Below are 12,800 nucleotides of genomic sequence, written 5' to 3'. Positions count from 1 at the left end.
ACCTAAACATCATCAAGAATCTGTGGACAGACCTCAAAAGAGCAGTGCATGCAAGACAGCCCAAGAATCTCACAGAACTAGAAGCCTTTTGCAAGGAAGAATGGGCGAAAATCCGCCAAACAAGAATCAAAAGACTCTTAGCTGGTTACAAAAAGTGTTTACAAGCTGTGATACTTGCCAAAGGGGGTGTTACTAAGTACTGCCATGCAGGATGCCCAAACTTTTGCTTCGGGCCCTTTTCCTTTTTTGTTATTTTGAAACTGTAAAAGATGGAAATAAAAAAGTTTTCTTACTTAAGATATTAAAGAAATGTGTCATCTTTAACTTTATGCCTTTTGGAAATCAGTTCATCTTTTACTCACTTAGCTATTCAGAGTAACAGAAATTTTGACCAGGGGTGCCCAAACTTCTGCATGCCACTGTACTCTCTACTCATTCAGAGTATGTACACTGTGTTGGCAATGCCAGCATTTCTTCCCCATTCCCAATTATTCAGCAAGAAGCAAGAGTCAAGCCATCTTTTTGAAATGCTAATGTCTTTGTGATAAAGTCACACTGAAGAGTCGTTGGGTAAGAGATTCTCAGAATTTCTTCCACACAGATGAAGGGATGGCAACATATTTCAAAGTCAAGATGACTTGTGAGTTGGGGAGAAATTTGCAGTTGCAGCAGCAGTGGTTGTTGAGTTTTGAAGAAGATTCAGTGACTTGGAACAGCACAGTTTACATGGTGCACATATTTTTTCCGTGCACTAATGGTGGTGGATTGTCCTGGACCCTGCATGAGCACTGGAAAAGTTCTTCAATCATAAAGCAATTCAGAAGAAAGATTTCCAGCATCTGCAGTGTTTCTTGTGTCCCCAATCATATAGCCAGCATTTTTGATTCTTCAGTGAAAACTCTTTGACCATACTTGGCATACCATGTTTATCAGCATTTGAGTTTTTCCATTATTTTCAAAAGCTTAGGAAAGCAATAATGTTATTTTCATCTTGATAGTGGGTCCCAAAGGTCTCTATTGAAAATAAAACTAACATGTATAAGAAACTAGAAGCTGCAACTGAATTAGGAATTAAGGTTAATGCCCTTGTACACTAAATCACTACCCTAGAGATAAAGGGTTATAAAATGTTACTTGGAACAGGTATCACGGTTAATACATCAGCCAGCAATGTGAAGTCCAAAACTTACTAATGCAAATTCACCCATCCAATATTCCCAAAGAAGCTCTTCAGTTCTAGTAATACAACACTGCAGCTCAGGCAACTCAGTACTATTTGTGCTCAAAATCTGTACATTCTCTGATCTTAATTTCTCAGGCATGTGGAGATGTGTGAGATTATGCTAGATCTTGTACACTGGGCACACTCACCATATACTTCTCCACATGTTTTTCCCATGACTGCAAATGGATTTTGTGTCTCTGCAGTTCCTATGAATCTTAAGGTCCAGGTGCCAAGTCTGCTGTGTATTTCTACCACTTTTCTGTTTTTAGTTTTAGAATTCCACAGATTCCTGATCATCTGGCTAAAGAAATTCCTTCTTATCTCTGTTCTATATGGACACCCCTCTACTCTGACGCTCTGCCCTCTAGTCCTAGACTCACCCACTATTGGAAACATCCTCTCTACATCCTTTCTGTCTAGACTTCCAATATTCACGAGGTTAATATGAGATTTCGCCCTCATTCTTTTAAACTCCAGCAAGTACCGGCCCAGGGCCAACAAACACTCCCCACATATTAACCCTTTCATTCCCGAAATCATTCTCATGAACCTCCTCTGCCAGCACAACTTTTCTTTGATAAGGGGCCCAAAACTGCTCTTTACACTTCAACTGTGGTCTGACTAAAGCTTCATAACTCTCAGCATCAAATCCTTGCTTAAATATTCTAGTCTTCTCAAAAAGAATGCTAACATTGCATTTGCCTTCCTTTCCGCTTACTCAAACTGCAAGTTTAGGGAATCCTGCACAGGGACTCTCAAGTCTCTTTGCACCTCTGATATTTGATTTAATCTTGTGACAAGAACATCTCCACTATATTACTTTGAAGTAATGCCTGCATTTCACCTACCTCCATTTGCTGGGGGCTTAATTTAACAACACATTGGAGGATTCACCTCTGGCAGTGCAGTGCTCTGTTCCCAGGGCAGTGGAGGCTCACTATCAGTAGCTTTCTGTTGATCATTTCCATGATCTCTACTTGAACTCACAACTTCTGGCTCAGAGAGAGAGAGAGCATTAATAGTTAAGACTCAGACATTGCCAACTAAATTTCACCAATCACATTATGTACTGGGACAGAATCCAAGTACATATTTTGTGTGTGGTCAAATTCATTGGATTTTTGCATTCCTAGTTGCTTGAGTGAATTACTAATGGCTGAAAATAGTTATTTTCAATCACTAACATGTCAGTAATCGCAGAGAGAAACTACAGTCTATTTAAGATAACAGTAGACTACCAGTAAACACAAGTCAATATTTATGTATTAGAATGCATTTTAAAACTTGAACAGGCCTTTTCTGTGTCTCTTGAAATAGATGAAGCTTGTTGGGTTTGAGACTTAAAATTTCACATCTAGGATTTCACCTGGAGTACACTTTCTAGAAGTTGTCCTTAATTTAACAGCTGCCTGAGAAACTGGTATGTTAGTTGGAGGAGTAATCTTTTAGATAAGACTTAAACCAAGGACTTGCCCTCTTTTCCAGCAGTTCAGAAAAATATTTAAAATCCTGTCACAATGCAGAATAAGAAATCCTTCTGGCCTCCTTGATACCATTCTTCCTTCAAATGACACACCATGTAACAGATTGATAAGATTTTCACTCTTGCCTGCTTCTAAAAACAAACAAGGCATATATAGTATATGGCAACATTCACAAACCCATATGATTGTTTAATTGCTATATTGATAATTATGCACACAGACTGCAGCTTAATAAGATAGAGACATCATGCTGGTGCTTTCTTACATCACACTAGCTCCCATAAATGCTCTAACCAGAAGCGAAGTCGATGATGTTCTTGAAGTGGACACAATAACATGTCATCACTACACTCAGAATAGCCCAAACACATTACAGTGAGATACTTTGAAGTACAATGGTGGAAATGTAGTGAAAAATTTCTCACATAGCAAGTTTCTCAAGTATTAATATCCTAATTATAAGAGGACTGATTTAATGGTTTGGTATAGGAATAAATGTTGACGGTGCCTGGAGGTTTATGGCAGGGAGTTTCTCCCTTTGGCCGCCTGCTATCGGGGACTCGGGAGTCGATTGACTCGGGGACATTGAGACTTTTTTTTTACTGTGCCTATGGGCTGTTCTTCATCAAATTATGGTACAGTATTGCTTTGCACTGCTGTAACTATATGTTATAATTATGTGGTTTTGTCAGTGTTAGTACTTGGTTTGTCCTGTTTTCTGTGATATCACTGGAGAAACATTGTATCATTTCTTAATGCATGTATGCATTTCTAAATGACAATAAAAGAGGACTGAGTGTTCTCATAATCTAAAAAAAAATATTAGCTAACGTGCCAGAGAGTACCTCATTGCATATTGTCAGTGGGATCTTTTCCTGGGACCTCCACGTAACATCTCATCAGTACCTTGGACACTGATGAACTCGCTGAGCACTACACTGGAATATCAAGATTCTTTCTGTTGCTTCTCATCAGATTAAACAGGATGTATGGTACAAAAACAGACATTTCATTTCAATGAACTCATACTGGTGTTTATGTTCTGTTTAAGTCTGCTCCTGTCTTTCCTCATATAAATCTATCAGGATCACCCTCTGATCCCTCCGCGACTGCTCTCTGTGCTGATATGTTCCCCTACAAATCATACTTAGGAAATACAAAAGAAAGTTTTTTTCCCCCCAGTTTTATATTAATGGTCTCCAATTATGCTTCCCACCCGCAAATGGAAACATTCTTCTTTGCTGATGAGTATACCCTTTCCTGCAGTTTCATGTAGAGATATATAGCGAAAAGCTTTTGTTCTGCATACCATCCAGACAGATCAGTGCCATACATAATCACGTTAAGGTAGTATGAAGGAAAACAGAATGCAAAATATAGTCCAATGCCAAACAAGAGAAAATCTGCAGATGCTGGAAATCCAAAGCAACACACACAGAATGCTGGAGGAACTCAGCAGGCCCTGCAGCACCTATGGAAAAGAGTAAACAGTCGATGTTTCAGGCCGAGACCTTTCATCAGGACTGGAGAAGAAAGATGAGGAGTCAGAGTTAGAAGGTGGGGGAGGGGAGGAAGAAACACAAGGTGATAGGTGAAACCTGGAGGGGGGAAGTTAAGTCAGGAGCTGGAAAGTCAATTGGTGAAAGAGATACAGGGCTGGAGAAGGGGGGAATCTGACAGGAGAGGACAGAAGGCCATGGAAGAAAGAAAAGGGGGAGGAGCACCAGAGGAGGCAATGGGCAGGTAAGGAGATAAGGTGAGAGAGGGAAACGGGAATGGGGAATGGTGAAGGGGGACATTTTGTGTGTGTGTGTGTGTGTTGCAAAATAGAGTGTTGCAGTTACAGAGAAAGTGCAGTGCAGGTAGACAAGTAAGGGCCACAACTGGAAGATAAACAGTTCACCTTTTAGGATATGACACCCATTCAAGAGTGTGGTAACGGCGGGACACAGCTGTATGAAGTTCAGTGGAGCATGCTTTCAAGCTTTTGTATCTGCTGCCGGATGGGAGAGAGGAGAGGGTGTCCATTGGGAGGGATCCTTTATAATGTTAGTTACAAGATTTGTTTACAAACACCCTAAGTGTGTTCGAACCACAGGTTTGACATAATTTCACAACTATCCAATTTTATCCCTATAGGAGTAAGAAAGGAATGCACACACTCTCCACCATTCAATAAAACCATGACCGATCTCCTATCTCAGCGTCATTTTCCGACCCTAACTCGATATCCCACGATTACCTTAATATCCAAATTTATTTCTGTTTAAAAATAATCGAAATAAGCCTCAGCGCTGGGTTTATTTTTTTCTTCCTCTGTGGCTCCTGGTGCAAGTTTTAATGAAGAGCATTTGGCTCCCATATTTTCTGATAAAACATTAAATACAGATCAAAGCATTTTGTTGTCAAATAAATCAATATTAATAAACAGACGGAACTAATATGCAGACGGATGTAACATTTTTTTTTCAGACAACGCCGCCGAACTCTTCGTGACAACTGAGCGGCTGGAAATGCCACTCTCTCTCCTCGAGAGGGCGACGCAGTCAAGCATTTCGTCTGCATTAACGATCGCAGTTGGACGCATTTCCGTCTCTCTGACGCTGTCTGGGGCTGGAAAGCAGAAATCCGCACGAGAGCAAGGAAATTGACATGTTGAAGGGAGTGGGTAAAGATCGCGGTGGAGGCTGCACTCCTAATACCAGCTCCCTGACACATTTGCTGCTGTTCTCCAGCTAATTATTGCCAGCGAGACTGGAACCAACTTGCTCTCAGCGACCCCAAAGTGCCAGGAGTTGTTGCGGAGTTTGGAGTGAGCAGGATTGCAGCTGGAATGTTAGTGCGGTGACGTTCTAGAAATGACCTGTTTCCAATTAGTATCGATACTGCAGGTTCCAGCTGCCCGAGCCGGGGCCGAAGGCACAGAGATGCATCGCCTGCTTTTAGATGAGCAAAACGTTTCTCGCGGGGCAAATATTTTTTAATTTAATATTTTAAAGATCTTTGTCCTGCAAGGAGAAACTTGGGGAGGCAGCCAGCACTTCGAATTATATATTTTCTTTAAAGGCTCTGATTAATCGTATCTCTAAAGTGCATTGAATTGTGACGGGCTTCTGAAGGTTTTGGTCTTTGATTTAAGGAATAACAAAGTTATTGATTGGATTGAAGAACGGATTTTGGAAACAATTCCAAGTTGTGTCGTTGGCCTGAGTGAATTGTTAAAATTTTATGGATCAGGTCAGATCTGTAAATGTCAGTGAAAGGTGCGCTGTTTGGTTTGGGACTAGAAAGTCGGATTGTCCTACTTTGTTTTTTAAACGTCAGAATTTATGTTGCATCCCCGTGACTCGACTATTCGAACTTGTACGGAGGAGATAATCAGTCTGTCTGCGAGGGAGAACTGACTTCAGCGAGTTTGGACTTTAAAGGTGAATTACAAGACTGACGCGATAATGTGGAGCAAGCTGGCGGCGATGGTGACATGCTGCGAGCGCCCAACACCAAACGGCTTGTGACCGGCTGCATGCAGCATATTGCTGCCGGGGGCTTCTGACTTTTCTTTTTCCCCGATAAAAATGCAGTGCGGCAGAGGTCAGCGTCGTCTGGTTTAGTGGGGGATGTAAGATAGGCGAGAGAAGTCTCGCCTATTCCCCGATTCCCCCCCCCCCCACTTCCCCTCTCCCTACATCCATGCTTCAAGATGGATGAGTCTTCGTTGCTGGACCTGCTGGAGTGCTCCGTGTGCTTGGAGAGGTTGGACACGACGGCCAAAGTGCTGCCCTGTCAGCACACCTTCTGCAAGCGTTGCCTGGAGAAGATCGTCAGCTCCAGGAACGAGCTGCGGTGTCCGGAGTGCAGGATCTTGGTGGACTGCGGCGTGGACGAGCTGCCTGCCAACATATTGCTGGTGAGGTTACTGGATGGGATTAAACAGAGGCCAAGGAATGGAAGGTCAGCCCTAACCTCTGGCCCAGGGTCATTTGCCTCGGGGAGCGCTGCTTGCTCAGTTTCCTCCTCTCTGGGGACAACGCAGAAGGATCACTCCGCGACTGCTAATTGCAGTTCTCCGGGAAAGGTAATGTGCTGATGGATTCCTTTAACTTATTACGTACCGTACTGCTTGAACAGAGTATGTTCTTTGTGTGATTGTCTGATGCAGGAGGTGTCCCTGGACATGACATGTCCAAGTCTGGGTCTTGACCTCTCAGTCAGATGTTTCATGAAGAATTTCTAATTTTCATTAGCATTTCCCACCGAGACTACAAAATCTGATATAATGATGTTTGGCCAGGTTACCCTGGGATTCCAGTTTCCATCTTCCCTGGTTTTCCAATTTTAGTTGTTCGATCATGTTAGCATATTCTATCAGAACTTTCTGGAAAGACTTCGTATCAGTGCCAGTGATAATATTTATGCACGAGCATATTCCTTTCTTAAAAGAAACAGTAAATAATTTTAGGTCTGGACTGAAAAGGCTAATTATGCAACGTCCCATATCAAATCAAATGGGAAGAGTTAGATTCATTGTGGAGCAGATTTATGTAAGTCCGCACAACAACGTGGGCTAACGCGCCTGTTCTGCGCTATACTGTTCTATGTTCTAAATTGATAATTCAGAGTAATTTGGGTAATGTGCTAAGAGTAACCATTCATCAGTAACCATTCAGTCCTTCCGGTTGGTTTTATACTTCTGCTAGTTCAGTTCAGTTTGAAAATTGCCATTTGGTACTGATGCAATGTGCAGAAAACTTCCTATGAAATAGGATACCGAAACCGAAAGGAAACAAGGCTCACCAATGTGGCGTGCGGAGTCTTTCATTCCTCCCCCTTCCAAATTTTCCTTTTAGAGAGCCAGATGTGCATGAAGGAACCCAGATGACAAATTGATAAATGGGTGAGCTACGTTTGCAGGCTAGCAGCCATTGTCACATAGGATATTCACATTAAAACTACGATATGTTGCTATCATGTAATTACACTGTCTCTTTGGGTTTGAGTAACGGGAACTAGCACATGGTAATGTGTGGCTGAGTGACAGTGAATGTTTGATGACATATACTCTAGAAATACAGTTGATAGAATTGGGCATCTGTATAGACCAATAGATGTGTTATAGATGGATTTGCATTTTATGACAGATAGGAGCTAAAACTCAATTTGTAATTATCTGCATCATTTGTACTGTTTATTTTTAAAGAGGGCTTATTATTAGTAATAGATATTTCACAATAGTTTACTCCGAGGTTACTGGGTGCATGATTGATAGCTCAGTCATAGGTCTGCCAGCATCAGCTTCATTTAATTATAATGTAAGGAGTTTAATAGTACTGGATCCATTTCATCATCTATGTCATTTGAATCGAATGGAAGAGCTGCTATCTTTTCTGCTAGGATCCCGAATACCTATTTAGTATACATTTCATTACATTTCCTGATGACATGAAACTCAGCTTGATTTCACGATGGTTCCAGTCGTGGGCTGACGCAGCTCATAACCCATCGTATTCAGAAATCTGGTTTGGAATCTATTCCCTATTAACTTCCCTTATTTATGCTATGCAATTTCTCTGAGACTGCAGTGCACTGATATCTCAAAAATTTACTTTTAAATACACACTGGTCAGATTTACAGGAATATTTTTGATCTTTAAGCAATGATTTTCATTGTAACCCTAATAAAATGATTTTTTTATGCTGAACAAGCAGCTAACTGAATCAACTGACCACACCAGTTTCACATTTCAGAGCATGTTACTGGATGGTATCAGGAATGTTGTCTTCTGACCAATGAAACTGTTAAATACATTAAAATACAATATTAACATTATAGTAATTTTTGAGAAAGCTCCTTACATCTGGTTCACTTATAGTTCAAACACTTTATTGAAGTTATTCTATCAGATGACAGGAGTTCTAGAGCACCTTTTTCCCCAATTGTACTGCGGTGATTGAAAGCGATTGTAAGTAAGCTGCAGAGAACGTTGTGGCCAAACCCAGTTCTGCTGATAATTATGCATGTACATCTAAAATCAGATTAAAGATTAGCTCTATTTGTCACATGTATATTGACACATACAGTGAAATATATCATTTGCGTCAAAGACCAACGCAGTCTGAGGGTGTTCTGGGGGCAGCCCGCAAGTGTTGCCCTGCTTCTGCGGCTAATGTAACATGCCCACAACTTACTAACCCTAAACTGTACGTGGAAGGGAATTGGAGCGCCTGGAGGAAACCTATGCTGCTGGTTAACGTAAAAACTCCTTGCATACAAAGGTGGCAATTGAACTCCAATCACTGGCAGCGTAAAGTGTTACACTAACCACTGTGTTACAGTGCTGCCAGTCTTGGAGACGAGTGCTAAGTGCAGCACGTCAACCGTTCCTCTGTCTGAAATCAATTAATATGCAGGCAGATGATCAAATATGAAATTCTACCATATATAATTTCACCATTGCCGATGAGTAAGTTAGCTAAATTATTGGGGAGGAGTTCTAGACCTCCAAATCGAGTTGTGCAGGAGAACCTAGAACAGGCTGTTCATTGCCTTGTCTAATTCATGATGAGAATTAAATTCATTAGTTCTCCCACCTGGCTCAGAAAAGGAATGCTCACTTAAAGATTTGGCAACTGTTCTCCCTACTGAGTTATAAATTAGTCACATTGTAATATCAAGTTATTTCTTGATTATTTCAAGTGTGTTCATTAATAGTTTAGTTATGGTACCTGTTTGGAAACTACCAAGTATGTAACATCTCCTCTCTGCAGCTCCTTGAGCTTAACTCAGACTATTTGTGTCTCCTTATTAAAGATTTGAGATTGACAGCTACATGTAAGTTTGCTTCTAACCTTTAAAGAAACTTTACCCCCTCCTCTTTCACTGCAGCTGGGCTGGTGACAGAGGTGTTCTTGTTTGAGTTTATTTTATTAATTTGTTTGGTGATCTTGCTTTAATTGAGGTTTACTGCATTCCTTCATTTGTTGACATAATCACATATTGCAGTTGTTCTGATGCAATTAATTCAAACTGAATAGATTATCTCCACAAATTGGGATTAATTGTGATAATGTCAGGAAATAGGATCTGGACTGCGAGTGGTTTGGAATTAATAGGATTGTTGTCCTGGGTTGTACTTGGGTCAAGGATGAGCACACAAAAATCTTAGCCTTTGTTGGTGCTAGATTTCACTATTTGAATAGTCTTCTGGCCGGTTTCCCCTATAAATTTGAAGTCCTCTAAACCATCCGGTCTCACTCACCTAGCGCCAGTGTGCTTGCTGACCTTTGCTGGATTCTGACTGAGGCAGCATTCTGATTATAAATCAATCACCCCTATTTTGAAAGACCTCAGTTTCTCACTCATTGTAATGTCCTTCCCAATTTCTTGGATATTTCCCCTCATTCAACTCTATGAGGATGCCTGATTTGTAAGTGCTGACTCAGTGCCACAGGCCTATCCCTTAAAATTACCTCCCTAAACCTTTATGCTCCTGTTTCCTCCTTTAAAACATACTCTAAATGCTACCTCTTTGATCATCCTGTGTTGTATATGACACTGGTGTCAAGTGCCTGAGACATTTTGCTTCATTACATGGACCTTATACAGACATCCCACCTCTCCTGGAAGATCTGGGAGTCTCCCGCATATCGATAGTGGCTCCCTGACGCCTGGAAGTTATATACAATATCCCGGAAATAGATTGTTTGGGAGAGGGAGAGGGAGCATTCCGATTGGTCTCTCTTCGTGCTAAGAATGGTCTCTAACCACTGGGCTGTGAGGAAACAATATGATTTGGCGATATGAAATGATATGAGTCATTTGCACCTTTCCTCATTCCCTGTCACGCACTGTTGAACTTGAACGCACGCGAGGTCATTACCCGCGTGTCATCCATGTCAGCGCGGGAAAAAGATCAATTCCTTGAGCTTGTAAATGACGGCGGGCTGAAAAGTAAGTTTGACATAACATCTCTGCTGGCATTCTGGATCAAAGTCAAGGCTAAATATCCTGAGATAGCCACAAAAGCACTGAAAACATTGCTTCCATTTCCAACATCATATCGCTGCGAAGCAGAGTTTTCTGCAATGAATGCAATGAAAACTAAATTCCGGAATAGACTGGACATAAGGAATCCCCTTCGAGTATCGCTGTCTCCCATCACCCCTCGATAGGACCATCTTGTTGCAGGAAAACAAGCCCAGGGCTCCCACTGATTCAGCGATATTGGTGAGTTGCAATGATTTTATACGTTCATTTGGGGAAAATATGTGCTGTGTGTTTAATATCCAAATGTTACTTAAAATGTTATGATGCTATTGACTTATCACCTATATTCCGGTCGTGATTAACAACCCCCCGGTTGGCCGGTCCACAAGAATATTGTTAATATTAAACCAGTCTGCGGTGCAAAAAATGTTAGGCACCCCTGCTAAATAGACCTATCAGTTTTCTCTGTGGGCGAGCTTTACAGTCAACCTCAAAAATAATGACAGTGTTGCTCGCTGCACTGTTTGCAACAGTGACTTTTCTATTGCCCATGGTGGGTTAAAATGTAAAAGATATGTTGAGGTGAGTTTAACAGGTGTCATTACAGCATAGTTAACGTTACTTAAACTAGCTGGCTAGCTGCTAAGGAGCTACGCTATTGATGTCCTACGTGATGAGGCCAAACTCCCTGTAGACTTGCTTAAAGTTGTAATAGAATAAACATTATAATATAATCTAAGCACATATTTTAATGTCACATTTGCTGCATATACCCAACTTAGTTTACAGAGTAGACAAAATCACTAAACAAAGTATTACATACACCCTTGGAGGTCGACGGGCAGGGGGGTGGGGGATATGGTGTTGCGGCGGGAGGGGGGGGTGCTACCTCCCTGAAATGAGTTTTTGCAGGGTGGGATGTCTGCTTATAATAAAGGATACAAATTGTATTATCATGTTTTAATGGTATAAATACAACATTGCAGATCACCTTAATGGCATACCATAGAAATCTTTGGTATGCCCTTTGCAACACCGAACAGAAACTGATATCGGTTATTTCACTGTGATATCCCCTTTTGATGTGTTGAAGTTCTCACATCTGACAGAACTTAGTCCAGTAGCTGTGGTTTTGCAGCCAATTCTTAAAGGGACAGATCAGAATAAAATCAACACTCCACTAGCCACTGAATAAATCAATGGATGCTACACTAATGGGAGTGGAATGGAAAAGAGCTTTCAAGGAAATGACAGCAGAAGGCATGGTCCTCGTGCAACTTGGTACAACTAAGCTCTACCAGCAGGTGTTTACCAGGGCAGTCCCTGTAAGGATGTGAAGGTAATCTACATTTTGGGAAAGCATCCAATGCAGACAAATAACGGTGCTTTGCTATGCTTGCTCTTGTGCATTGAAGGGAACTTAAATGAAGTCTTGTGTCATTGTGTTTGTAACTTGGCTGACATCTGAGGATAGGAAGGTATGTATGAGATTGTGCTTGAGTTGCAAGAGGTCACACAGATCTTGGTGACTAAGGATGTTGCTTGAGTTTTGTCCCATTAAATAGTATAGTTTCAGGGGAAGTAACTTGTATTTGGTAATTAAAGAAGAGAGTTTTTTTAACCAATTAGGTAAAGGGTCTTGCTGCAGGTGAATTTTGTATTCAGGGGAGTTTTATGGTAAGCTGCATTGGGAAACAAATCCTATTGAGAGGTCAGAAGCAAAATTTTCAGTTGAAGATACGATATGTAGGAATGTGAACCAAACTGATGTACTTCAGGTGAAGCTAATGTTCAACATCATTAACACAGAATTTTGTATGAAGTTGTACATGGAATTTCTTGTTATATATTGCATCCAGCAGTTCATGTGGTATTTTGGGTGAATCTAGCAACTAACTCAGAAATGAGAAGAGGGCTTTAGATGAAAGTTGTCCCAACTTTTGAATACTGATTTATTTCACTTGTGTCACTCCTGTGAGTGACAGTTCGTTATGGTTCCTGGAATGGTGTCGGTCCAAAGGCATTTTCCAGGTGAAGCAATAATTTACTTGTATGTCTTTCAATCTGGTGTACTGCATTAGTACAATTGTGTTCTTTTCTACATTAG

At 41.1% G+C, this 12,800-nt stretch overlaps 1 protein-coding gene across 3 annotated transcripts in view; it reads left to right on the top strand.

The window, feature by feature from the left end:
* Positions 1–5,345: 5,345 nt before the first annotated feature.
* The window catches only part of LOC140200205 (E3 ubiquitin-protein ligase SH3RF3-like), a 348,769-nt gene continuing 341,314 nt past the window's right edge, over positions 5,346–12,800 (top strand). For all 3 annotated transcript variants that reach the window (XM_072263173.1, XM_072263172.1, XM_072263171.1), the window contains exon 1: positions 5,346–6,784. In XM_072263173.1, coding sequence (XP_072119274.1) covers positions 6,410–6,784 — 375 coding nt within the window. In that variant the 5' untranslated portion in view covers positions 5,346–6,409. The remainder of the gene's footprint in view (positions 6,785–12,800) is intronic.

The sequence above is a fragment of the Mobula birostris genome, chromosome 7 (genome assembly GCF_030028105.1).
Source record: "Mobula birostris isolate sMobBir1 chromosome 7, sMobBir1.hap1, whole genome shotgun sequence".
In the NCBI taxonomy this organism is placed as follows: Eukaryota; Metazoa; Chordata; class Chondrichthyes; order Myliobatiformes; family Myliobatidae; genus Mobula; species Mobula birostris.
Note: the sequence above shows the minus strand (reverse complement) of the source record. Positions and strands in the feature narration are given on the sequence as shown.